We start from the raw sequence: 27,782 nt of genomic DNA, 5'->3' as shown, positions 1-27,782 counted from the left end.
TTGAGGTCAGACATCCTTGAATTTTAATCCTGGCTGTCTCTCTTCCTTGCCTTTCTGTGATCCAGGGCAAGTGATTTAACCTCACTCCAGGGCTTAGTTCGCCTCATCTAGAAAATGTACCTTTCCTGAAAAGATTGTTTAAGATTTAAGTTAGGTATAATAAATAAAGTGCTTCTCAAAACATGAGCCCCCAGGTTCTCAGAAAAGCCTACCAAAAGGCCACCTTTTGAATTGTTAGTTACTTGGCAAGACTTCCAGTTCTCCAGATTAGAGGCGCGGACAATACTCAGTGCATTGCAATGGTATTTTGACCGTGACCTCTACCCTCAGATATAAAAAAGCCTTTCTCTTTGGCTCTCACAGTTTCACTGAATCAGAATCCACTCCAGTAAGCTGACATGCATACCAACCATACACATAGACAGGACTGGACGATGTTGCCTTACAAGACTCTTTTGAAGAAAGCAGAATTTGGATCTGTGAGTTATTAGAGTTATGTAACCCAGGTGTGAAACCCAGTCTCATTTCAGAAATGTAGTGAGGTTTTAAAACTCAAGACGTATATAATCAGTTTGCCAAATCCTGATGTTATTCACCAGAAATCAATAGGTGCTATGGAAGGTGTCCCATGCTGCCAGGACACCCAGTGTTCTTAGATTACAGCTAATAAGTGGCTCACAGGAAGGAAATACACAGGCAAGTTAAGGAACATTTCTGTGGGCTTAATTATTTTTTTATTCTCTCTAAGAAGTGGACATACCACATGCACACGAGTATTCTTCTCCCTTCACCTATTCTGCCTCCCTTGACATTTTAGAAATATAATCAAGGCAAAATACATTTTCTAGACTAGAACATGATAGTGTCTTTGCATTCTAAATCACCTCAGTCATGTCCAACTCTGTGACCCTACGGACTGTAGCCCACCAGGCTCCTCTGGCCATGGAATTCTCCAGGCAAGAATACTGGAGTGGACTGACATTCCCTTCTCCAGGGGATCTTCCCAATTCAGGGATGGAATCCACGCCTGTTATGTCTTCTGCATTAGCAGGTGGGTTCTTTACCACTAGCACCCCCCGGGAAGCCCTAGAGCACGATAGACAAAGTGTTCAATGTAAGAGCAACTGGATGTTCACCAGCAGATGGGGGGCCTCAGACTTCTCTCGTTCAGTCAAGTCCATCTTCTTTACATTTTGCTCTATGTTTCCTTCCAAGACGAAGGAGTGGGGTCATCCAGTTTCCACAGTGCTCCATCCGGCTGAAGCCTCAACCCCATCTTGAAACTTGTGAAGAAAACTGAATCCAGCCTTATCCTCTGTTTTAGTTAACAAGAGATGCCAATCTCTAAGCTCCATGAAGGCACAAACTGTAAGCACCTATTAAGGGACTCCCCTGGTGGTCCGGTAGCTAAGACTTTGCACTCCCAGGGCAGGGGGCCTGGATCCGATCCCTGGTCAGGGAAATATATCCCGCATGCCACAACTAAGTGTTCAAATGCTGCAACTGGAAAAGATCCTGCATGCTGCAAGGAATGATGGAAGAACTCGTGTGCCACAACCAAGACCCGGTGTGGCCAAATAAATTAAAAAAAAAAAAAAAAACCCACCTATTATATGCCAGGCTGCTAAGAGGGGTCATGGGTGATCCACGCCCCCATTACAGCAATCCCCTCTGCACCCCATGGCCTATTTAAGGCATAAAGTATTATGAAATCAAAGTGGAAATTATGCAAATAAGTTTGATATAAAAAACAAATTAGGGAATGACTAGCAAAATTGTTCATTAGAACTCTGTTTACACTCATTGTCAAGCCTAACCATCTGTTTTTGAAGTAAAGACCTTCCTCGATTAGAGCCTGTCATTGAGAGATGTGTTTGAATTTCAGAAAGTAAATCTGTATGCAGGTCAGGAAGCAACAGTTAGAACTGGACATGGAACAACAGACTGATTCCAAATAGGAAAAGGAGTACGTCAAGGCTGTATATTGTCACCCTGCTTATTTAACTTACTATGCAGAGTACATCATGAGAAACGCTGGACTGGAAGAAACACAAGCTGGAATCAAGATTGCCAGGAGAGATATCAATAACCTCAGATATGCAGATAACACCACCATTATGGCAGAAAGTAAAGAGGAACTAAAAAGCCTCTAGATAAAAGTGAAAGTGGAGAGTGAAAAAGTTGGCTTAAAGCTCAACATTCAGAAAACGAAGATCATGGCATCCGGTCCCATCGCTTCGTGGGAAATAGATGGGGAAACAGTGGAAACAGTGTCAGACTTTATTTTTTTGGGCTCCAAAATCACTGCAGATGGTGATTGCAGCCATGAAATTAAAAGACGCTTACTCCTTGGAAGGAAAGTTATGACCAACCTAGATAGCATATTGAAAAGCAGAGACATTACTTTGCCAACAAGGGTCCATCTAGTCAAGGCTATGGTTTTTCCAGTGGTCATGTATGGATGTGAGAGTTGGACTGTGAAGAAGGCTGAGTGCCAAAGAATTGATGCTTTTGAAGTGTGGTGTTGGAGAAGACTCTTGAGAGTCCCTTGGACTGCAAGGAGATCCAACCAGTCCATTCTGAAAGAGATCAGCCCTGGGATTTCTTTGGAAGGAATGATGCTAAAGCTGAAACTCCAGTACTTTGGCCACCTCATGCGAAGAGTTGACTCATTGGAAAAGACTCTGATGCTGGGAGGGATTGGGGGCAGGAGGAGAAGGGGACGACAGAGGATGAGATGGCTGGATGGCATCACTGACTCGATGGACGTGGGTCTGGGTGAACTCCGGGAGTTGGTGATGGACAGGGAGGCCTGGCATGCTGCGATTCATGGGGTCGCAAAGAGTCGGACACAGCTGAGTGACTGAACTGAACTGAACTGATGTGAATTTCAGTATTTTCTATTTCTTAGCAGTGGCTATTTTTATATAATGATAGTTGTGATTAAGGTCTAACCATTGCCATTATCAAACAACTAAGTGTTTATTTTAGAAATTGCTTTGCCCCTCATGCTGTTTCTTAATTCCATAGTTTTATTATGGCTTCACAGTCTCCCCAGTTCCCCAAAAATCTGTCCTAGGAATTATCCTGTAGCCCTCATTTTCCACCATTACCACACTTCAGAAGTCAATACATGTTCTCAGTTTCAGCTCCTAAACAGCTGTCTCCAGACTCCTCCTTTCTATCCCTTGGACCATGCCCCCATCTTCTCTTATTTAAATGACTCGACTGGTCTCCCTGGTTTTATTGATTATATTCTTCAGCTGCCCCACCCCCGTACCCCATACTTATCCTCCTGACAGGTGGCATGTCTAGCTTATAAGTACAGATTTGACAGTAGCATTCTTGTACTTTGTTGGTTTCCCTTTGACTAACAATTACATTTGACCGATGCTTACTGACTGCCTCCTATCGTAAGGGATTATATTAGATACTAGTAGCATACTCCTAATAGTCCCCTTATAGTGGAGTGTGATAGAGCTTCATAGCTTATAAACTTGAGAACTGACTGAACTCAAATTCATATTCCTTAAAGAAATCTACCTACCCTTCATATTGTTATTGTTTTTCTTCAGTTGCTAAGTCATGTCTGATTCATTTGCAACCCCATGGACTGTAGCCACCAGGCTCCTCTGTCCATGGAATTTCCCAGGCAAGACTACTGGAGTGGGTTGCCATTTCCTTTTCCAGGGGATCTTCCTGACCCAAGGATTGAACCCATATCTCTTGCATTGACAAGCAAGTTCTTTACCACCTGACCTTAAATCTCCCCTTTCCCCATGTATTATTAATATGTACCACATCATACCAAGTTATCATAATCCAATACACATTTTATGTTCTCTTACCTGTATAAATGCTATTCTCTCTACCTAGAATGCCTCCATTCCTCTAATGGATAAAACCTACTTGTCCTTTTAACATTCTTCCCAGGCCTCACATTTGCTGAGGCCCTTTTACTCCCTTGAACCTCTCATCCCTCGGCTGAGTTAGATACCCACTTCTATGCAGCCATATCTAGGAATAACACTAGCAAAGGACTGACTTATCAGAGTGTATTGAAATTGATCTGCCAGCCTAACTCTAGAGCTGTTTCAGGGTAGGGACCATGCCATTCATTTAAGTGTCTTCCTTACCCAGCATAATTCTTGGCAGTAGCAGACTCTCAGTAATCATTGGTTGAAAGAGTGAAAGTCCCTGGTTCATGATTTTCCTAATTATCCTTTCTTCTTATGGATATGAGCCTCTATTTAATTTATTTATATATTCACTTCTACGGGCTTTAAAACTCTCAAACTAATGCCTTGATACAGAAAAACATGCATCTATTGCTCCCGCCTTGTATAATCTTTCAAAAGAACAGATTCCTTGCATGTATATAATTACACCACTATTTACACAGAATTGTCTTTTAAGATTGGTAGATGTTATTTATTCATTTAAAAATACTTATTAAGCTACTTCTGTAAACAGGATATCTAGAGGCTCCAGGACATATAAAAAGTGCAGAGAATCACATCTCACACAAGGGTTAGCCCTGAAAATCATGTGTAGTCAAAGTTATTTTTAACAGTCCCTTGAATCAGAGGTCAACAAATTTTTCTATATAAATATTTTCAGCATAGTGAACCATATGGGCTCTGTCACAGCTACTCTGCTCTTGCAGTGTGGAAGCAGAGATGATATGTAAATGAAGGTGTGCGGCTATTCCAGTACAAATTTACCTACAAAAATTATGGCTCAGGAACCACAGTTTGAGGACCTTGCCTTAAACTGGAAGGTGGGACAGACAGTAAAGATGTATGCAGGGTGCTGAGGGGATTGGGAGTAGGGGGAAATCACACATTCTCATCGCATGAAATTGGGATTGGGTGACCTGCAAAAGATGAATTTGCAGTTCAAAACTAATTCCAAAATACAGATGTGTGGAAGCTGTCACAATCAAACAAAGCTAGAAAAACCCAGGGAATGCTAGTCGTTCAAGAAAAGTAGCAGACCGAAATGTGAAGGTATTTGTTAGAAGCATCCAGGAATATGGCAACCTTAGTGACAATTTACCATTACAAAAAAATAGGGAAGATGAAAGATGTGTTATAAAAAAATATATGTCCTTCTGATGCAGAGGATTTTTATTGTCAGAATTCTTTTAAGGTCTGAGTTCATTACTGATCAATTTGGATAAGCTAACCATATAAATTCAAATATAAAATGTGTTAAATGTAACACTGAAATATGCTCTCATTGATCTTTTATTCACAGACCTTACCTGATATTTCTTTCTTTTTTTTTTTTTTTTAATTCTAGCACCAATAGCTGCAGGAACTGGTCCCAATTTTTCTCTCTCAGATTTAGAAAGTTCTTCATACTACAGCATGAGTCCAGGAGCAATGAGGAGGTCTTTACCCAGCACATCCTCTACCAGGTAATTTTATTGTTGGCTCTTAATGAGGTCAAACTTCCTAGTTTACACACCTTGATTTTTAACTCTGGGCCTACTAGACACTTAGCAGTGTGCCTCTGGTAATAGATAGTAGAAGTGGGTTCAGCCCGAGTGGATTTCCAGTATCACTGAGGACAGAGAGCAAATGCACAGGCGGCATGCCTATGTGTGCATGTGGGGTGGGGGCAGCGCTTCCCAGGTATCCACCTGCCAATTCAGGAAATGTAGTTTCCATCCCTGAGTCAGGAAAATTCCCTGGACAAGGAAATGGCAACCCACTCTAGTATTCTTGCCTGGGAATTCCCATGGACAGAGGAGCCTGTGGCCTGCAACCCATGGGGTTGCAAATGAGTCGGACATGACTTAGCAATTAAACAACAACATAAGCTCACACACACACACACATACACACACACACACATATATACACACATACACATATATACATACAGACTCACACATACACATCACTCAGTCAATTCTATGGCATGGGCTGAAAATAGTTAAAGACAGCTTTATCCAAAATGAGCGTCTTGTGTTCAGCTGTAAACTGTAAGCATTAGTGGGAGTTAGGGGGATGGAAAGTCATGGAATGGTGCTCTGGGTGAAGACGTGAGCAAAGACACAGAGGCAGGATGGAGTATGAAAATGGCATGTTCTCAGAAAATTAAGGACAAGGCTCGACTAGGGGAGAGTGTTTTGGCTAGTTTGGCAGAAAGTTGGCCCTGGTGACGACAGTCCCAGTCTCCATACCCGCAGCAAACGTTACTGCTCAGTTTCAGCTCTTTTCCTACTACTGTGCCCTGAGAGTTCTCAAAATCCAGTCTATTAGAGTTGCTCTGAGAGATGCAACTATGTGATATCCTAGTGTGAAGATGTAAAAGCAAATGCAGCCCGACAGCATTGTGGGGCCAGATCACAAGCACGGTTGCACCGGGAGACCTTTAAAAGAGTAAAGCTAAAAGAACACAACCAGATAACGATTCCAGGGTGCTTGATCCCCTTGGGGTCACAAAGCCAAAATCAGAATGAAGCATTTTGCAAGATCCTGTTGTCTCCAGATAACCTGTACCGGAGGGAAAGGGATTAGGCATTAAACCCACAGTATTCTTTTACAAATTGGCTTTAGCGCTGGACTGTGACAACAAAGAAAAGAATGGTGCAGAACGATCTTTAATGTTTGTGTACTTTGCAGAAAAACATTTGACAAAGGTATGTTCCTCCTAAAGCAAGCATTTGAGGATTTAAAACAATGTCCAGATGATAGAAATTTTCCCTGGTAGAGACTCATTCTTACCTTGACTTTATGTATTTTAACCATCATTACTTAAAAAAATCATCAGCTTGGTCATTACCAATAACTTGAAGATGGTTAAATAAACAGTATTTTCCCACATATAACCACCAAGTCCTACCATCATCTTTCACGTTATTTAAATGTCCCCCCTAGTTCACTGGGGTATAAAAAAGTCGTCTCCAGCGCCACCCCTCCCACCCCCACGTTAAAAAAAAAACACTTATAACAAAAGAATGAGATTTTGAACGTATTCAGGTAGTAATACATTCTGAGGATTTTGAATGTTTGCTGATGGAAGGGACATTGTGTGTAACTACACTTAGTCAACATAAAAAAGCTTTGCAAATACTTGTGGTTAGTGATTAATTTAAAAGTCGATTGACTGTTTGTTTTTCATATGTGCACTGTGCGTGTACCATGGACAGCCCAGCTTCTCCAGCTGTTTTTTGCCTTTTGTTTCAACTTTCTGTGTGGAAGCCTGGTTATTAACGTACTTTAAAAAGCTAGTGTCATTCCCATATTCTGCAAATAACTAACCCTGATAAGGCAGTAATTATACACAGCATCAGTAGTTAATAACTTGATAATATGTTTGTTTTGCTCTCATTAGGCTCTCCTAAGATGATTCTTTTAAAATTATTCTTTAAATATATAGACTCAGCAGAATTATCTGTGTACAGTTGAGGAACTGTGCCCAGAAGAATACCCCAGATTTCCATATAGAAAAGTTCATCAACCAATCAGTCTTTGTTTATGTTATGCCAATATTAATTGGTCACCTGCTCTGTGGCAGTCACTGTATTAGGTGCTTTACATACCTGATAGGCGTTAATCTTCACAGTAATTTTACAGTACAGACAGTGCTGCATGTAACAATGTATCAGCCCACAACTCAGAGAAGTTAAGTAACGTGCCCAAGGTTGCAGACCAAGTAAATGGTAGAGTCTACATTCAAACTTGGAGCTGCTGGAACTTTCAAACAATACTGTTTTGACACTGGATCCTCTTAGGAATGGGGCTCACTTTTTCAGGAAGGAATAGAATAGGAAGCCCCCAGAAAGGATTATCTGGCATCTCTACTTTTCATGGACAGTTAGCATTTGCTATTTTGAATCATTATTACCATCTTGGAGGTATGTACGGTTCCTGCCTCCCCTTCTGGATTGCAGATCCCTTAGAGCAGCGGTCCCCAACCTTTTTGGCAGCAGGGACCAGTTTCATGGAAGACAGTTTTCCCACAGATTGGGGTGGGGTAGTGGCTGGGATGACTCAAACACATGACAGTCATTGTGCACTTGATTTCTCATCTGATGCTGCTGCTGATCTGACAGGAGGTCCTGGTCCACACACGGAGGGCGGGGACCCCTGCTGAACTCTTCCAGTTCAGCTGCAAACACGTATTAAGTCCCAAGGATATGAGATCCATAAAGCAAGTAACAAGCAAGTAAAGTCAAGTAACAGGAGTTTTGCAGTCTCATGATATAGACTGATGCGTGAATGAAGATTTGTAGTTCAGAGCATTTGGAACACTCAGGAAAGAGGCATTTTGCTGTTCTTTAGGGACAAGATACAGCATCTAGGCTTTGCACATAGTAGGAATTAAGCAAATATTTGAAATGAAGATAATAGTCTTCCCTTAATTTCTAGGTAGTATTGCTAAAGACAGAACAAATTCCACACCCAAGAATAGGTGGTGTGTCATTACTTAAAAGAGTATTTATCCTCCTTCTTATGTAGAGACCTTACTGGTCCTTTCCTGTGTCCCTCAAGTGTTTCTAGGAGAATAGAATTTATGTTAGATAGTCAAGAGCAAGAAGCCAGAATTAATAACTGGGGGTTCCCTGGCTGTCCAGTGGTTAGGACTCCGAGCTTCCACTGCAGAGGGCACGGGTTCCATCCTTGGTTGGGGAACTAAGATACTGTATGTCGTGCAGCACAGCCAAAATAAAAAAAAATAATAAGGAACAAAAGTAATGACTGATTCATATCTAAATTTAAAAAAATAAAGATTGATAGGCTTTAACTGTAGGTTCTGTATTCCTTCCAGTAAATATGTTCAAAATCATAGAAGGGGTAATATAAAAATTGGGATGAAATATGCTTTTCTTATCCCAAAGAACTTCATCAAGATAAACCAGCTGTCAGGTTTGTGAAGTCAGTAAACTTTGTCCTGGAAGCCCTTCACCCATCGCTCCTGGCACTTCTAATTTTCTTCCTTCCTGGATCTTGTTCTCTCCTCTAGCCTGTATCTCCACCTTCCCAACATTTATCCTGTGTCAACATTGCCCTGACAGTCCTTGCTTTCAAACTGAGGGGTCAGCTAATATCTACAGACTCTCTCACCTTTAGGATTTAATAACCACATGAGTAGGGCTTCCTTAGTGGCTCAGATGATAAAGAATCTGCCTGCAATACAGTAGTCCCAGGTTTGATCCCTAAGTCAGGAAGATCCCCTGGAGAAGGGAATGGCTACTGACCCAATCCGGTATTCTTGCCTAGAGAATTCCATGGACAGAGGAACATGGCAAGCTACAGTCCATGGGGTTGCAAAGAATCGAATACAATTGAGTAACTAAGTCTTAATGCATGAGTATTTGCATTTTATTCTAGAGGACACCAAGGAAATCAAAAGCATTAGAAACTCAGAAAAATATTGGTACTTGGAGAATGATAGGTAATGAAGTTGGCCTTTTGGGTGGGATCTCACTGAATCATGACACTTGGGCAAATCCTTGTCACAAGCACTCATGTGACTGTTTCTAAATCTGTAGCCCAATTCAGCAGTGTTTGAGCATCTGTTATTAGTCAGATACTGTGATAGGCACTAGAGCTTTAAAAAAAAATCCTGATAATCTCCTTCTTCACAGATCTCAAGCTCCTGTCAGAGAATGTAGGTCTTGCCTTTTATTTGCCAGGGAACACAAGAAAATATTTATTCTGTTTCCAATTTGTATTCTTTCAACTTCTAACTAAAATTATTTCAGGTGGCTTTCAATTTAAAAACTATAACAGATAATATTAAATACAGAGAGGGCAGAAACCATGTGGAAAGATGGGAGAGACTCTTATATCAAGAACCTGAACCCAGAGTTATTCCTTAGGTTTAGTCCTGAGATGCCTGGTTTCCAAGGCAAGAAGGGAAAGCACCAGGTTATGTAATGTACCTTTTCCAATAAAAGGAAACTAGAATTTCTTTTAAAGAAACGACATGTTTTCTGGTTTTATGTATTAGGAGTTTTTTTGTGTATGTCCTTTTATAAAGTACTTCTGTTAGATGCAGTTTTACATAAAATACAGAAAAATTCTTTGAGTGGCTCTTTTTCATTAAACTTCAAGGAAAGCCAGGCAATGGACATTAAATAAATTGTTAGAGGTTTTTTCCTTTGGATACTAAGCTAGCATGCTGCAGGTCTGTTGCTTTCCTGCGATCTAGCTTTCATGAGAATAGAGCTTAAAGGCTAAGACTCCTGGAATGGCAACTTCAGTAACTAGAATTTCATGCCTTGAACTGTGTCTTCCTCACTTTTTTACTGGGATGGCTGCAGTGGCCTCTTAACTGTCTCCCCGGGGAAGGTTCTGTCTCCTTCTTTTCCCTTAGCTCTTCAAAAGCCGTCATCTCTGCAACTACCAGAATGACCTTTCTGACAGATGACTCTGACATCACTTCCTGTTTAGATCTATTCAGGGAGCCTCTATTGCTTGTAAGATAAAGTCCAGATATACAATATCTTCTATCACCTTCACCCCATCTTTCTCTGTACCCCTCCTGCCACTTTTAACCTGTTTTAACCTTTTAACACTTTTAACCTGTGTTTAACCTGTCAGCTCTGCGAGCGTCACACACTGCTTGTGGTGTCGTTTCTGCGTGACGTGCACCTTCCTCCTGGAGTGATGTTGGGAATAGCTAGTAACCTGGGTGACAGGAGCATACCAGTTAGGGCAGACCTGCCCTGCCACAGTGCCAAGTCCTGGAATGCCTCTAATGTGCCAGACCTTAACCCTGTAGGTTTGGGATCATGAAGCTGTCCTGGGCCAAAGATGGGGTGGCAAAGTTGGGGCAAACATGAGGAGCTTGAGAGTGGGACTTTGCCAGTTGATAAAGAAGTATTTCAGTATCTTAAAATCCAGAATGGCTGCCTCAGGAATGCATCACCTGAATAACAGCCTTTCCCTGCCCTGTTTTTCTTTCTGCTTCTTCTCCTTACTCACTCTCTTACAGACAGTTCAGGAACCATGCCCTGTGGGCATCATTTCCCGACCTTCTTTGTGTATCATTGCTTTCTTCCTCCATCAAGGAACACACTATAACCTCTGTGCGGTTCCACCATCATACCTGTATTTCTCTGTGCACGATTTCGTTTACCTCTTGTTCTTCATCCATGAGATTGTAAACCCCATGAACACAGGTGTTATATCTGATTCATTTCAATATTCTAGCCTTTAGCACAGTACATGACATGTGGGAGGTGCACAGTAAATGTTTGATGAATGAATATATATTTAAAATTTTGTACCTGACATGTGAGGAAGAGATTACCCAACTAGTACTCACACCAGGTGTGAAATCTACTCATTCTGGTATGTTAGTTACATAATCAATTAATACAATTAGAACAACATTAGCAACATGTAGCATGTCACTACCTTTTAACTCTTGCAACCTCAAATTGGGAGAAAAAGACCTCAGTTCTTTAACTGGAAGAAATAGAATATATTCTGGAAATTTCCCAACCATACTTCTCCAAAGCTAAAACATCCCCACTTGATGGCACAGAAGTTCATTTTTGGTAATTTCCTTGTAGAGAAGTGGCATGCAAGTCACTGGGTCACTCTTTTTTCCACGTCCCTTATTCTCACAGGGAGAATAAGTAGAATTCTTCCACTTTTGTCTCGTTTGTTCACTGCTTTATCTCTAGGGCCTGCACAGTGGCAGTAGGCCAGGTCCCAGTCCAGGCACTGGAGATAAAACAGTGAACGAATGAGGCAAAAGTGGAAGGAAGGTATTGTCACTGTGCAATAAGTATTTTTTAAATGAAGAGCTCTAAGTAGAAGATGAGAAAATATGGCCCAAAAAAACCCAAAAGGCAATTCAGGCTTTACTTCGAGTGTTGTGTGCCCTGATTTTTCTCCTTCCTGGGGCACCAGAGGGGTTAAGTAGATGTCTAGGATCGTTGCTGATGGCAACGCCCCAGCCAGCGCTCTGGGAGATAGACATGTGGGCTTACTACCCAGTCTTCCAGGTGGAGACAGGAGACGAGCCAGCCAGCAGTTCCTCAAAGGAAAAAGGAACCGGATGTGGCGGCAGCAGCAACTCAAGTGACAGTAAAAACCAAACCCAGACACTTGGAACAACATAGACCCAAGAGTTTGTTCTCCATCCAGTGACTCACTAAACTGAACAGGAGCCCAAAGAAGCCCACGGAACTACACTGAGTTACCCAGTTGCTTCCTTCCTTGGCTTTCTTTCCACCAGAGATGCCACGTCCGGGAGAAAGGTGGTTTGAATGGCTTTTAAACATGTACCCGTTTGTTATTTCAGCTCCACGAAGCGCCTCAAGTCTGTGGAGGATGAAATGGACAGTCCCGGTGAAGAGCCATTTTACACAGGCCAAGGGCGCTCCCCGGGGAGCGGAAGTCAGTCCAGCGGGTGGCATGAAGTGGAGCCAGGTAAGCAGGGCGGGCGGCCACTGTGAAGTCTAAGATGTGGTGGGGGTTGGTGGGGAGGAGGGAGTGACGCTAGGCAGAACGCGAAGGGAGTGAGCTCAGAGCAGTGGACTTTCTGACTTTCTCCACGTGAACACGTCTGTACCTGACGGCTGCTTTTATGAAAGGGTGGCAGGGCAAGGATGCCATTCAACTGAGGTGAAAGATTGAGAATGGTGTGTAGGGTTTTCTACTCTTACATGTTTTCACTACACAGCGATCCAGTGCTCCGTTTGCCTTTGCTTTCATTTTATACTAACTGCCTTTTGGGTTTGGTTTTATCTTTTATCAAAATAAAAATCCATCAACTTTTTCGACTGCATCAGTAGCATTAGAGAGGAAAGAAGGGCTCCCTGTGCAGTAGCTTGCACTTGGATCTTTATAAAATGAGGAAACTTTTAAATATGTTTTGTCATCACAATTCTTTTTCTATTTAAAAGCAGCAGCTAAAAAAATAAAAATAAAAGGAATAGCTATCTTTATGTCCGTCTTTTATGAACTGAGCAAATGATGACTGCTAGTCTAACCTCCTGGGGTTTAGTCCTGACTCTGGAGTCTTGAGCCACGTGACTAATTCTGATAGCAGAAGCCTTTTGAAACTTTTCTCAGTGTCTATAACCTCCAGATTGGCAAGGGAGAATCTTCTCCAGTACCTTCCTCAATACGCAGTCTAATGATGTAGAGAATAGAGTGGGCTTTGGAAAAAAACAGGTTGAGTGTAATCCTGGCTCCGCTTCGGCTGGCTGTGTGATTATGGGCAAACCACCTAACCTCTCTGAGACTAAGTGTCTCCATTTTTACCATCTGTCAATAATAATACGCATTTCAGTGTTGTTGAGAATTAAATGAAGTAATATACATGACCCAACTAAGAATTATACCTAGCACAGTAAGTTTGAAAAGATTTTCCCAATTCTTGCCTCAGAATAAACAAGCAGCGAGAAAATCTCTGAACCCCTTCACCTTCAATCTTAACTCCTTTCTCTCCCCCTAACATATCAAAAGAGAATCTTCAGAGAGTGTGACTATAGAGGAAGCAACACAGCGGAGGCTTGGGGGATGATGGAACTGTTCTATATCCTGATTGTGGTGGTGGTTACAGGAATCTATACATGTGTTAACATTCATATTACTAGAAATGCATGCCTTCCACTTCTGAGCCCCCAGGCAGTTTTACTGTATGATAATTAAAAACAAAACCTCGGTCCCCACTAGCTGAGTCCTTTGTCTTGTTCCCTTTACCAAAATGTGAAGATTTCATTTTGCCTCCCTTCTACCTAATGTTTTTACCCAGCTCATCCATTCATTGACTCACAGTTTCACTGAGAAATTTTTTGTGGATGAGGCACTATGCCTGGTTCTGGGAACTCAAAGCTGAATGAGAAGGTTGTGGCTCCTGCTTTCAAGGAATTCACAGTTGGGGTGGAGAACAGACACATAAGAAGATCATTATGTGGTGATACGGGAGGTGTAAGGATGGGGTTTACCTCTGGTGCCACCATTTTCTAAGTATCATCAACATAGTGCTCAGGGTGTGATGGGTCTTCTACAGAGGGCTACGCATCAGCTCACCCCACACAGAGATCCATGCCAGTTTGCCGAAAGCGGTCAGGAAATACGCCCTGGCCTAAATGAACGTGCTGACTACCCATGCTGGTAAATGCACGTTAGCACGACCTCAGGATAGTGCCAATGAGAAGCTTATGTGCTGTTAAAAAATTAAAAGATCTACATGTTCTTTAAACCCTTTTTAAAAGGCCAGTTAAAGTCCTGGCTAGTTTACCTGCTTCTGTGAAAGTGAGACTCAAAATATATAGGTTTGGGACATTGTGCTCGAGAGTCATACTAACTCGGTTTTACACAGACTGAGCTGCTTTTTTTGTTGTTGATGTACATGAAGCTCCTCTTCCAGGAGCCTGTCCTCTGGATCCTTAAGTAGATTCCTTTTGAGTCTATGTGGGGGCTGTGGGAGTAGGTTAAATATAGAATATGTTGACCTAGTGACTCTTTTATTCAGAATAATTCTGTTCCCCTCTTCTGCATGTTCTGATTCAACTGATCATAAATTTTAACATCTGAATAACTATCCCTTATGGTCATTAAACAACTAAAGTTTAATGGCTGAATCCTTTTGGGGAAGAGATATATCCTTTTGGGGAAGAGACACACACACACACACACAATTACACTATATATTATACTATATGTATATATACACACATGCTATATACATATACACATATAGTGTAAGCATATAATTAATTGTAGGGGGGATTCTTTAAGGGAAAAAATGTATACTTTTAGAGAAATCCCTCATACTTTTACTGTATTCCTGGACTGATGCTCCATTCTCTATTTCTTTTTCATTATTGAAAAATGCAGTTTCATGGTATATATGCAGGGGGTGGGAGGGGACAGTGGATAAATTTACATTTGTCCGTATTCAGCATAGAAAGTCGTAATAGAAACAGGGCCTGAGGGGACATTAAAACTCAACTGAAGGATGTTGTACATGTTCCTGGTGGCTTTGGTGTCACTAACTCACACCAGCCATTTTAAATGGATAATTTATGCTGCCAGATGGTCCTTTTGGGGGATTTTCCATCTAGCCCAATCCCCTTTTGGCACAGAGGACACCCTTATGTTGTTCCCACACTGATCCAGGCCTAGCATCTCCCCAGGGATACAGTTCATTGAGTAGGAGGCTTTTAGTGGTCCACACATGTAAATTACCTTCATAACGTGCTGGGAGTTTATGCATATCTGAAGGCCAGCAGCCTCTTGGTTGCCTGCATTTGGAATAATTCTCACAAGCTAGTACTAAAGGATACTTTGTTTATGTCTCAGATGTGACCCAGGAAGCAAGGCCTGTGCTTACTCCTCCACTCAGAAAGCTTTGCATCTGTTTACCTGCCCTCAAATGCTTTTTCAGCGCTCCCCGGCCAAAAGAGGGCCGAAGGTTGCCAGAAGAGACAAATTTCCTGGAGCAACAGGAAGGCTTTGGAAAGTAAAACAAACCAGACATGCAGTAAATTACATGGGCTCTTTCAAATGTCTTTTGTAGTATCCTGTTCCCCATTAGTTTATCTCAGCACTTTTAGTGCACAGCTCTTATTATCTGGGAAGAAGGGCATAGGAGATTAAAGATGATGTTAGTTTAAAAACATCAGACAACCTCAAGCTGACTTTTGCTTCTCTTACAATGCTGCATTTGTTCTCTCCACTTAGTTTCGTTTCCCAGTTATCTCAAAACTGGGTTAGATTCGAAGCTTTGAAGCTAATCATGCACTGATGAAATGAGTCCTATGAAATTCTATCAAGCAAAGGTGCACATACCATCAACTCTTGTTTATCTGGACAAATGAAAAACTGCAGAGGAACTGATAATGCAAATGAATAGGAAGGAAACCAAGAGGCAGGCGCCTACACTGGGTCAGATACTGAGCATGGTGCTTTCGTATGTATGGCAAAGATTATGGTTACAATTGTTTAAGTACTTCCTGTCTACCAAGTTTTTTTTTTTTTAATTGCCCTAAATCATGCAAGTAGAGTGAGCTTGCCTCTGTAGAGATGAAAACTGAGAATTATAAAATGTTAGGTGACTTGCCCAGAGTCACACAGATCGTAAACCTGGGGATCCCTAATCCAAATTTCAGTTCTGATTTTGGAATATAAGTTTTGTCTTCTCTGCCCAGTAACCTCTTTTACTATAAACATTTATACTTGTATTTTAAGTATAGGCTTGTATTGAAATTAAAAACATAACAATAAAAAAATTTAAATTATTCTTCAGAAAGACTTGAAAATCCCCTACTTCCTTATCCCAAACCCTTGACGTGCACCCAGGTCGGGGAAGGATTGTGGGTTTATTAAATACATATAGGACATAATACATGAACCAACAGTATTAACTGTTAACAAAGTCAGATATCTATCATTTTTCTCATAAAATCATATAATCCTCAGGATTCAGATCTTTGTTCAAATAATACATCATCAGTGAGGCTTCCAGTGACTTAAAATAGCTGCTGTTTCTCTTCTATCATCCTATAATTCATAAACTTTTCCTTTCTTTATACCATCTTCTCCTGTTATCTTATGTTCTCCTACTTGGATATACACTCTGAGTAGTGGGCCTGGGTCTGTCTTTTCTGCTGCTGTACACCCAGCATCCCTGACAGTGTCTGGCACATAATACGTACTCAATAAATGTTGATCGAATGAATGAATGAAGCCTATAAAGCAGGGAATTTGGGTGCTTTCCATAAATCTGAAAGCAGAACTTGCCACCAGTAATTCTCTCAGAATTGATGTTTACTATATTCTCAATCTGTAGGCTATTATCCAGTCAAATCCAATTATTAGCAAGTAGTAAACAAAGCCGTGGGCTTCCCCGGTGGCTCAGCAGTAAAGACTGCCCGCCAGTGCAGGAAACAGGGAGACACAGGTTCAGTCCCTGGGTTGGGAAGATCCCCTGGAGGAGGAAACGGCAACCCGCTCCAGTATCCTTGCCTGGGAAATCTCATGAATAGAGTAGCCTGGTGGGCTACAGTTCGTGGGGTCTCAAAACAGTCAAACATGACTAAGCAACTAAGCAACAACAGCAAGCAAAACAATTGCTAAGGCTCAACCAAGGGCCCCGTTGACAAGTGGTAGTATATAGCATTTTATTACAAGTATCTCTCACCTTGAAGGGTATTCCGTTAAGGGAATCGAATCCTTTTTTTCTAAAGGGAATACTTTATTGATTTTTAAGATAATGCTTTTTTTTTAATAAAAGGACAATTCATTATTACAAGCTGTATATCAAGAATTCCAATAACGAATCTTCTGTAGAATGTTTTCTGTAACTTTCTTGATTTTTGTCTGAATATTTTCAGATTTCCATATGAAATTTTCTCTATAGTAGCTTAATTAACACCCATATGAGACACTATGAAATCTGTATTATGTGACATCTAATCTGTTACACAAAGTGTGGTCCATGCACCAGCAACATGGCATCATCTGGGAGCTTATTAGAAGTACAGAATTTCAGACCTTACCCAGACCCATGGAATTTTAACAAGATGGGTGGTGCTTATACATGTTAGTGATTGAAAATCCCTGATCTAGGCTCCTTCCTTGACTGTTCCTTTTTGCAGCCTCCTACCACTCAATTCTTGCCTTATCTAGAGGCAACCTGAACTTTCACTATTGTGATCCCCAAGCTTTCTCCCTACTGTAAGTAGGAATGCCATTAATGCTCTTCTAGACAGATAGAAATCTAACCTATTTTCAGACATGTCAGAGAAGATGGTACCCTTACACAGTGGTTCATACCTCAGTACAAGAAGAAAATTCTCCTGTCTCTCTCATCTTCCTCCAGTGGAAGTACATGAAGAAGAAGAGCTGGTCATCTAATCAATATAATTCAAGTCAAACCAAGTCACTGAATCTTTATTAAGTGCTGACTGTGTGCAGTACAGAGTAGGTTCAAAGTTGACTCCATTGAGTCCCTGTCTTCAATGGCAAACCAGATTTTCTTCGTGGTCAGACACCATCTGTAAGATGGGAACTGTGGTTTCTGCCCCATCTCTGTCACAAAGCTCAGTTCAGTTTAGTCTCTAAGTTGTGTCTGACTCTTTGCAACCCCATGGATAGTAGCCCGCCAGTCTCCTCTCCCTATGGAATTTTCCAGGCAAGAGTACTGGAGTGGGTTGTCATTTCTTTCTCCAAGGGATCTTCCCCACCTAGGGATCAAATCTGGGTCTCTTGCATTGCAGGCGTATTCTTTACCAACTGAGCCGCCAGGGAAGTCACAAAGTTATGACAGTTAAATGATCAACTTGAACTTCTGCTTCAAGTGCCAAATCCTTTGTTAAAATTAACGTTCTCTAATTGTATGAAATATTGTTAGGATTATTGAAGGAGACAGACCTTACCAGCTCATGGTGGTTGAAAGCCAGCAGGATTAAATGCTACAGGGGTAAAAGGAGAGAGTGGTTCAACCTGACTTTAGAATTAGAGACACTGTCTGCAGAAGGAGGCAGTGAAACTGGATTTCCATTGGACCTCAAATGAAAAAGTTCACAAACTTGAAAGTGAGACATGATGTCTCTTAGCCTTTCAGTCATGGGTATATATAAATTTGTGTTCTCCACATATCTTTTTTTTCATATATATATCTATCTTACAAAGCAGTTTTGTGGCTGTCCTGTGAAGCTTCTCAGGTTGTCTGTGTTCCCAAAATTGACTCATTTGAGGGTTCAGTGGGTTTCATGGATTACTCAGTTGCACCACTTTCTGCATTTGACACATACATGCCAGTCAATATTAGAATAAATGTATTTTTTATTGTGAAAAATATGTGAAATTATACAACTTTTTCAGTGAAATTTAGTTCTGTGTTTGAAAAGAGGAGCTTCTTACTCCTTAAATTTTCTCCTGTAGAAAAATATTCACAACTCTAGCATGCCTTCAGTTATTTTGTGATTGTAAAACTTTATTAACAGACACTGTTATTTTAGCCAAGATGCTGGAAGTTCTGAACAGTTCAGTAAAAAGTTTTAAAGCCAAATTTGGTAAGTAATAAGTTTAGCTGTAGTCCTTTTCTTAAAAACTTTCAGAGATAAACTTCTTTCAGAAATAGATTTCTTCCCAAAGGCATCAGTTCATTTCAGTTCAGTTAGTTCAATTGCTCAGTCATGTCCGACTCTTTGTGACCACATGGACCACAGCACGCCAGGCCTCCCTGTCCATCACCAACTCCCAGAGTTTACACAAACTCATGTCCATTGAGTCAGTGATGCCATCCAACCATCTCATCCTTTGTTGTCTCCTTCTCCTCCTGCCCTCAGTCTTTCCCAGCATCAGGGTCTTTTCAAATAAGTCAGCTCTTTGCATCAGGTGGCCAAAGTATTGGAGTTTCAGCTTCAACATCAGTCCTTTCAATGAACACTCAGGACTGATCTCCTTTAGGATGGACTGGTTGGATCTCCTTGCAGTCCAAGGGACTCTCTCAAAAGTCTTCTCCAACACCACAGTTCAAAAGCATCAATTCTTCAGTGCTCAGCTTTCTTTATAGTCCAACTCTCACATCCATATATGACTACTGGAAAAACCACAGCCTTGACTAGACAGACCTTTGTTGGCAAAGTAATGTCTCTGCTTTTGAATATGCTGTCTAGGTTGGTCATAACTTTTCTTCTAAGGAGTAGCATCTTTTAATTTCATGGCTGCAGTCACATCTGCAGTGATTTTGGAGCCCAGAAAAATAAAGTCTGACACTGTTTCCACTGTTTCCCCATCTATTTGCCATGAAGTGATGGGACCGCATGCCATGATCTTCGTTTTCTGAATGTCGAGCTTTAAGCCAACTTTTTTACTCTCCTCTTTCACTTTCATCTAGAGGCTCTTTAGTTCTTCACTTTCTGCCATAAGGGTGGTGAAATCTGCATATCTGAGGTTACTGATATTTCTCCCAGCAATCTTGATTCCAGCTTATGCTTCCTCTAGCCCAGCGTTGCTCATGATGTACTCTGCATATAAGTTGAATAAGCAGGGTGACAATATACAGCCTTGACGTACTCCTTTTCCTATTTGGAACCAGTCTGTTGTTCCATGTCCAGTTCTAACCGTTGCTTCCTGACCTGCATACAGATCTCTGAGGAACCAGGTCAGGTGGTCTGGTATTCCCATCTCTTTCAGAATTTTCCACAGTTTATTGTGATCCACACAGTCAAAGGCTTTGGCATAGTCAGTAAAGCAGAAATAGATGTTTTTCTGGAACTCTTCTGCTTTTTTGATGATCCAGAGGATGTTGGCAATTTGATCTCTGGTTCCTCTGCCTTTTCTAAAACCAGCTTGAACATCTGGAAGTTCACAATTCACATATTGCTGAAGCCTGGCTTGGAGAATTTTAAGTATTACTTAACTAGCGTGTGAGATGAATGCAATTGTGCAGTAGTTTGAGCATTCTTTGGCATTGCCTTTCTTTGGGATTGGAATGAAAACTGACCTTTTCCAGAGGCACAGCAGTCCTCATTTTTGAAAGTTAAAATTAAGCACTATAATAATACACTGTCTGTTCTTATCACAATTATTAAGTCAATATATACATTTTTAAAGGTATTTTTAGAAGAGTAGTTGGTAAACATTGGGTCAACCAGAAGCCGAGGACATTTAGAACCAGAGTTCAAGTGTCACAACTGCTAGGAACACAGTTGCATTTTGCAGACTTAGGTTGGTTCATTGTAGTTTTCAATATTCCATATGGAGTTCAGTTGATTCCCAACTCCGCTGGTCCTAATTTGACTGCTAATAGTCATTCATCAGTTGTAAGAGTGGGGAAAGTTTACCAGCTTAAACTTGTAGCTGAGACACATGAGCAGAAGCCCATTATCAATGCCAGTAAAAAGGCTGCAGACTAGTAACAGTAGTCCATTGATCATGGACACTCAGCCGCACTGGCATATATTAAGGGAGATGATTAAACCTCCCACAGTCTCCTGCTGTAATAGGAAGAGTCACTGTTACAGAACACTGCCATAGGATCAATGTCTTGGCTTTTCTTCTGCATTTATAGAGCATTGGGAAATCATCATTATGTGACAACATTGTCTCCCATTACCTCTTTAATATTGGCACTTGCCAGGTAGAGACCAGTGCACCAGAGAACACCACTGCAGTGACAAGGGTTCTTGCTCTCTAGTGACCGTCTGTTAGCAGAGAAATTTCATCCAAATACGGGGTTATGAGAGATGAACTATATTACAAATTGAGCACTCCTTAACTGCCCTTCAGAAATGTTCATATCTTCTTTATCAAGGCTATTTTTTAAAGCTAACAAAGGGAGCGAGAACAACATATTCTAATAAAAGATTACCTATTAGAAGAAAAGAAATACTCTTCCCATGTAAACGCATGTACACCATATGTGTGTGGATGTGTGTTTGTCAGATATATGGTAAAGCACAATCCAAAAAATAACTTGTATTCCTGAAGCCAGTTAAAGTACCTGGTACGTGGTAATAACCATTCAATCAAGATTTGTTGGCTAACTGAATAAGTAATAAGATGGGAACCGCACATGTCTTATCTTATCTTTTGAGGAGGGCAAAGTGCTCAGGAAGTGGAGTGCTGCGTACATTTGTTCAGTGATTGAGTGCATTCGTCGAGTGAATGAGTGCAGCTTGACGTGCATCAGAGAACTCAGATGCACGATTTTGTGAATACGGAAGCTCCCAGGAAAACAGATGCTGCATTTTAGCTTGCCTTGTCTGAATAAATAAATTACCCAAGCCTCCAAATTTTTTATTTCATGTTTGAAAACGAAGCTGTGTGAATATTCTAGAAAGCAGGAAGGAAAAGTGTATCCTGTACCTTCTCTTTATGTGGGGAATCGTCCTCCGTCTCCTGCTCCTGTCACTGTCTTCAGCACAGCCCCCGTGCCTTAGGTGGCAAAGAGCTGGCTCATCAAGTGGCCTTACTTGGCACATTGTAAGGAGGAGCTTTCGAGTAAATTTCATCCCAGCCACAGCAATCTTCATGGGCTTGCTGGGGAGGGAGAAAATAAGAGAGAAATAACATGTATTTTAAAGAGGAGAAAAGTACAATTGAGATTCAAAATCCTCCAATTCTTCTGTTACGAACAAGCCTTGGATTTTTAGCAAATGACTTCTCTGAATTTTCATTTTCTCGTATGTCAACAATGGGTTCTTTAAAACAGCTGGCCTTCCTAACTCGTAGCTTTGAAAAGATCGTATGAGATGATAATAAAAACAGGAGCTACCATTTTTTAAGCACCAGCTGTGTGCAAAGTACTGTGCATGGCACAGAGATAAAGGTGTTTTTAATAAATGTAAAGTATACTTATAAACTTAAAGCTTTACACATATATTATACCCCTTTTTCAAAATGCTGAAGTGCTATGTGAGTTTAAGATGTGTGCTCAGACACTCAGTCATATCTGACTCTTTGCAACCCCATGGACTGTAGCCCACCAGGCTCCTTTGTCCATTGGATTCTCCCAGCAAGAATACTGGAGTGGGTTGCCATTTCCTCCTCTAGGGGATCTTCCCGACCCAGGGATTGAACCCGTGTCTTCTTGCGTCTCCTGCATTGGCAGGGGGGTTCGTTACCAGCTGCACCAGCTGAGATGCCCGTGTGAGTTTAAGATACTGTGAAGTTAAATTGAAAGCCTATTATACATATCTTCATCTCTTATATATGAAGCATTGTGCAAGATGATAGAAGGCATATAAAAATAGATAGGACAAACCTTCCACCCCAGAGAAAGAAGAACGGTAACTGGTTAAACCAGTACCCAGTTCTACAAGGACTTGAGTGTGCTAAAAGTCATGTAGTTTAGGAGTTGATTCGTTGGCTTGGACCACTATCCTCCGCTGTAATTGCTTGAAGAGCAGATGTATCAGCCTTTCCGTTATTAAAGGAGTGTCAGTGAACGCTGTCCCCATTTCCTCCCTTTCAAACTATCTTATCTTTCTTTATCTCTGAAAAACAGGTAGAATGCGGATGTGTAGGCAACACTCAGAAAGGGTACAACACAATGCCAGCCCATTCCAGCAAAAAATTTAGCTATCTGCACCCATGGACTCAACCCCTTCCTAAAGCAGTTCTAACTTGCAGATAATGAAATTGGGCGGCATCAAAGCAGGTGTTTACTGAGAGGAAACAAAATTATTCTGCAATGAGATTAAATTCACCAAAGGGGAAAAATAACAGAAAGTATAGTTGGAAGAGAAGAAACAAAGGATATGGACAGACAAACATATAGGTAGATAGATAATGACTTACCTAAGAATTTCCTGTGTTGATTTTTCTATATCTAATAGATTTTATTTGTCTAATACATATTAATAAATATTTGTAGGATTCAGAAGGTATTTTTCACCTCTGATACAAAGAGCAAAAACAATGCTTCTTTAGTGTCCCTACTTCCTCTGATCTGTTCTATGAACACAATGTAGGTATTTCCTAGACATTAGTAATACCACATTCTGATTAATAATAAAAGATAAATTTACTTTTATTTTGTCATTGGAATGCTGCTAAAAATTTAAATACGTGGTTTTATTAGAAAGAGCTAATGTTTATTGGGGCTTCCCTAGTGGCTTAAGCAGTAAAGAATCTGCCAGCAATGCAGGAGACCAGGTTTGATTCCTGAGTTAGGAAGATCCCCTGGAGAAGGGAATGGCTACCCACTCCAGTATTCTTGCCTGGAGAATTCCGTGGACAGAGAAGCCTGATAGGCTGCAGTCCATTTTTGAGCACTTACATATCTGTACGTATATGCACATACCACTAATAATAATAAGTACAGATCACTAATAATACTATTTGCAGACTTAACTTCCCTCTTGCAGGCCTACACACTGATGATTCTATTTAAATGTTAAATAACCAAGTGTAATATTGTCAGTTTATATGGGGAAAAGTTTCTCTCTCTTCTGGCCACCAGTGTTTTTAACAAAATTGGTGTGTAGTACTGAGTTTGAGGCTCTCTATGGGGATGGGAGCAAAAAGAAAGAAAAGTCCAGGCATACACAGGTCTCAGGAGTCAGGAACTTTTCTGCCCCGCGCAGCCCAGCAGTTTCTGATGCAATGGTGCGCATCTCAGTAGCTTTCCTGCTCAGCAGAGAATTACAATAGTGCCTATTTATCCAACTCTATCTATCCATGGATTTCAAGCACATCATAAGCTCATCAGTTAATCGAAGACATGGCACCCTTTTGGAGATGATGGGTGAGTTACATCCTTGAAGATGATAAGAAACGCTCACACTGACGTAGTAAATCAGTAGGTACTAAAAGTGGAGAGTGTTCTCTCCTGTACCGAATCACAGAGTATGTCTCTGGGACAGGAGAAAACTTCAGAAGTAAAAATTAAAAAAAATCATTTGATTTCAAAGCATCTCTTTAATTTGATGAAATATTAAACCCCGATAGAATAACTGAATAAATACAGTTATTCAGCATGCCTCTTCAAAGTATTACTGATCTCCCTTTTGCAACAATTAAACCCCCACTCTGAAACATTTGGATTTTTAAATCCTGGGTTACTTTGGTTCCCTGTTCTCTGGGTCTGTTTGGAGTGGGGGACTCTGTGCTGTGATCCAGCACCCCCAGCCACAATGGAGACAGGCTCCAGAGACAGCTGCAAATGCCCATTCACATGACCCTCCACATTTTAATGTGTTCGAAACATCTCATTGTGCTTCATTTGGAAGGAACATGCCAACCTCTAGGGATTTTCCACTTTGTATCTAAGGAGAGGTGAAGGTTTTTTCATTTGCATCCTTAGAAACACACTCAAGTCATTAGACTTTCAAGGAATGGCAACCCAATATCCATTTCTAATCCGAAGTGTCCTCTGCAGCACCAGATGATTCTGCAGTGTTAGTTGTCGACCCCGAAATCACTTCACTGTGATGAGCTTCCAAGATGAATGCATTCTAGGATATCATGATTACTTATGACTTAAGGCCCATTAGAATCCGCAGTCTGCCTTTCAGCCATTTCATGAACCTGAGCGAAGAGACAGTTTATCAAAATGGCTGTGCAGTGTCCCTCATGTTTTAACACACTTTAGGTACTTGCATAAGCAGCACTTCATGTTCTAATGTCAAAATACACGTGTGAAGATTAAAAGTAATAAGGGATGCATAAGAATACTTTTCAGGGCCAGCTATTCTTTGATATTTATCACTTCATAGCAAAGACACCTGCTTCTAATTTTAAGACTTCTTTTTGCCAGTGGGTGATTTCTTTTTTCCTTTAGAAATGAAATTGTATCCTCAAAAGACTTAACTGGTCATTTTTCTCCTTTTGATGTGCTTGATATTTTTATGAGTTTGTCCATTGGCATTGAAGCCTTAACATGCCTTTAGTTTAAAAAAAAAATCTTTATAACACATAATTATTATATTGGGTCACATAAATTTCTATCCTAGCCACACATTTGGAGACTTTTGCAGAGAAAAGTTGTTATAAATGTCATTATCTTCCACTTGGACTAATTGATAGTTGTCTTAAGTTGAACAAAGCCTGAGAAATAAACTCTCCCTGTGGGAGAGGTTCAGCAACTTACCCTCAGTACATATATTTGGTTGTTTTTCACATTCAGTTGGCAACAGTTATTATTTGAGGGTTGGTAACTGGAATCAAAAAAGAGAGAGAGAGAGAGAGGAACCTAGGTTTGTCTGTTTAAGTACGTATGGAAATAGTCCTTTGGCTTGGGAGGTAGCCAGCCTACTTGTAGAGTCCAGTGTGGTTTGCTTTCTTGGTTTTATCGTGCATGAAGACCTTTTCCTAATAGGCACTGGATAAAGTGAATTATTCAAGTAGAAAAAGATGCAGAAGATGGTATCTTGCTAGCATCCCATTCTGATTGGCCCATGGAGAGTTGTCTGTATAAAATTGGATTCTTGTGTGGGGTTCCAAAAAAAGGTGTGAATATGAAGGAGAAGTGCTAAATCATGACTCCAGAGAAAATGTCGGCCATGAGCAGTTTTTAGTTTCAGTGAAAACCGAACTTCAGGATTTGGACAAATAAGACAAGGCGAAAAAAGGGTGAATCATTAACTCCAGTATAAAATTGTTATAGTGATCAAGTTTCCGCAAACTCGCATAAGATGCTCAACGAAGACTGTGACTGAATGGAACTTACTCATTTACTTAATTGATATGAAAAGCTTTGCCAAGCATTTACCCTTTATTCAGATAAGTAATTTTTAATAAAATATTTCCAAGATATGAAGACAGTTAAGAAAACAGCACGGTTTTTAATAATTGCACTCCTAAGTAAACGGATCTATCATTACGTTGTCACAAAGAATGACAGTGAGCAGAAACATCCTGCTAATCCCGCTCTGATAAGTGTTCAGTGTAATTAGACAGACACCATCTTGTCTGTTGAATGTAGCATTCATCAGAAGTGCAACTTTACACAGAATCCTCTCTTCTGATATGTCGTTTTGCTTCTGAAAACGGCTCGTGTCGTTGTACGCAGCTATTTCCTTTTGATTTTATGTTTTTGTTTGTTTTAGTAGTTTTTAACAATGATCTGGGCCTTTTGTATCCACAAAGCTGCATTTGAGGTTAGCAGTTCATTTTGTTTTGCCAACTGTCAGAATCATAAACCTGCTTAAGTATTTTTAAGCTTTGAAATGACCTGTTGGCTTATCTCTCTGAAATGAAGGTATGACTCTTTTAGAGAGAGGTCTTCTTATGAGGAGGAAGCCAGTTTTCTGCCTTAAATAAGAGCTCAAAAGAGAGCATGTTTCTGTGAAAATTTTTAATGTTAAAATGATTAAATGTATTGCCCCCTTCCAGCATCCCCAGGCATAGCTTAAAAAAAAAAAATCCATTTCCTTTTGCCCTGTGGCTTGTGTCCTGAGCTATGAACTACCCCATGGTTACAAAGTGCTATCCACTCAGTTCATTGCCCGGCTCTACCTCCCCACTTTCTTGACGACTCAAAGGCCTTTGAAGGCAAAGAATAGGGTTATTGAAGGATGGCAGGCAGATTTCACTAAGTAACATAACAGGTGGAGGTCAAAGTAGTTTATTTGTGGAGATGAACAGAGTGCAGAGATGAAAAATCAAATGCTTTGCCATAATAAGGTTTAGCAAGAAAATGCTGACTACACTAAGCTGAGATTCTAGCTGACAGAACCTTTTCTAGCGTTCATTACTTGATTTCACAGTTCAAGCAATTTGAAGAGACCTAAAATTATATTTCTTTTTTCCCTTATGAAATGTTCACATCAGTTTTCAGATTTTAAGTAAAATGATGGGTGCTCTGCTTGTAACCAAGGAACATTAGGACTTAATAGATTCCCAGTGTAGGCATATCCCAAGCAGGGAATGTCACAGACTGTGCATCTCTTACAAATTAAATTCTACCAGCAGGCACCTTAAAATCCAAGCTTTCAATCATGTTTTAACTGACAGAGTGAACATATTTTGATAAACACTTAACTCCACATCATCTAAATGAATATTGTGAGTGGAGAAAAGTCTCTAAAAGGTTATTGACCAAGTTTGAGCACTGGCTTACCCTCAGCTTGTTGAAGATAAAGAGGAAAAGGCATTTGTTTAGGTTTTTTTATTTCCCTTTATGCAACTCATGTATAGTGCATGTGCTTTGCTTTTACAATTTAAAAGAGGGTTAAACATGCTGATAAAATATATCAAAGTAAGATTTATCTGCTGTTCTACAGCAGGACCAAAAATCTAAAAGATTATTTGGTGGCATATAGACCAAAGCTGTCGAATGGAACTGTGTGCAGTGATGCAACATGTTCTAACTCTGCACTGTCCAATACTGTAACAGCTAGC

General features: G+C 40.6%; 1 protein-coding gene across 3 annotated transcripts in view; it reads left to right on the top strand.

The window, feature by feature from the left end:
* NFIA (nuclear factor I A) overlaps window positions 1-27,782 on the top strand; it is a 400,777-nt gene that overhangs the window by 270,857 nt on the left and 102,138 nt on the right. For all 3 annotated transcript variants that reach the window (XM_027537074.1, XM_027537072.1, XM_027537073.1), the window contains exons 5-6: window positions 5,305-5,422; window positions 12,277-12,404. In XM_027537074.1, the coding sequence (XP_027392875.1) occupies window positions 5,305-5,422; window positions 12,277-12,404 (246 nt within the window). The remainder of the gene's footprint in view (window positions 1-5,304; window positions 5,423-12,276; window positions 12,405-27,782) is intronic.

Source organism: Bos indicus x Bos taurus, chromosome 3 (genome assembly GCF_003369695.1).
Source record: "Bos indicus x Bos taurus breed Angus x Brahman F1 hybrid chromosome 3, Bos_hybrid_MaternalHap_v2.0, whole genome shotgun sequence".
Classification (NCBI taxonomy): Eukaryota; Metazoa; Chordata; class Mammalia; order Artiodactyla; family Bovidae; genus Bos; species Bos indicus x Bos taurus.
The sequence above is the reverse complement of the archived record's forward strand: the minus strand, read 5'-3'. Positions and strand labels throughout refer to the sequence as shown.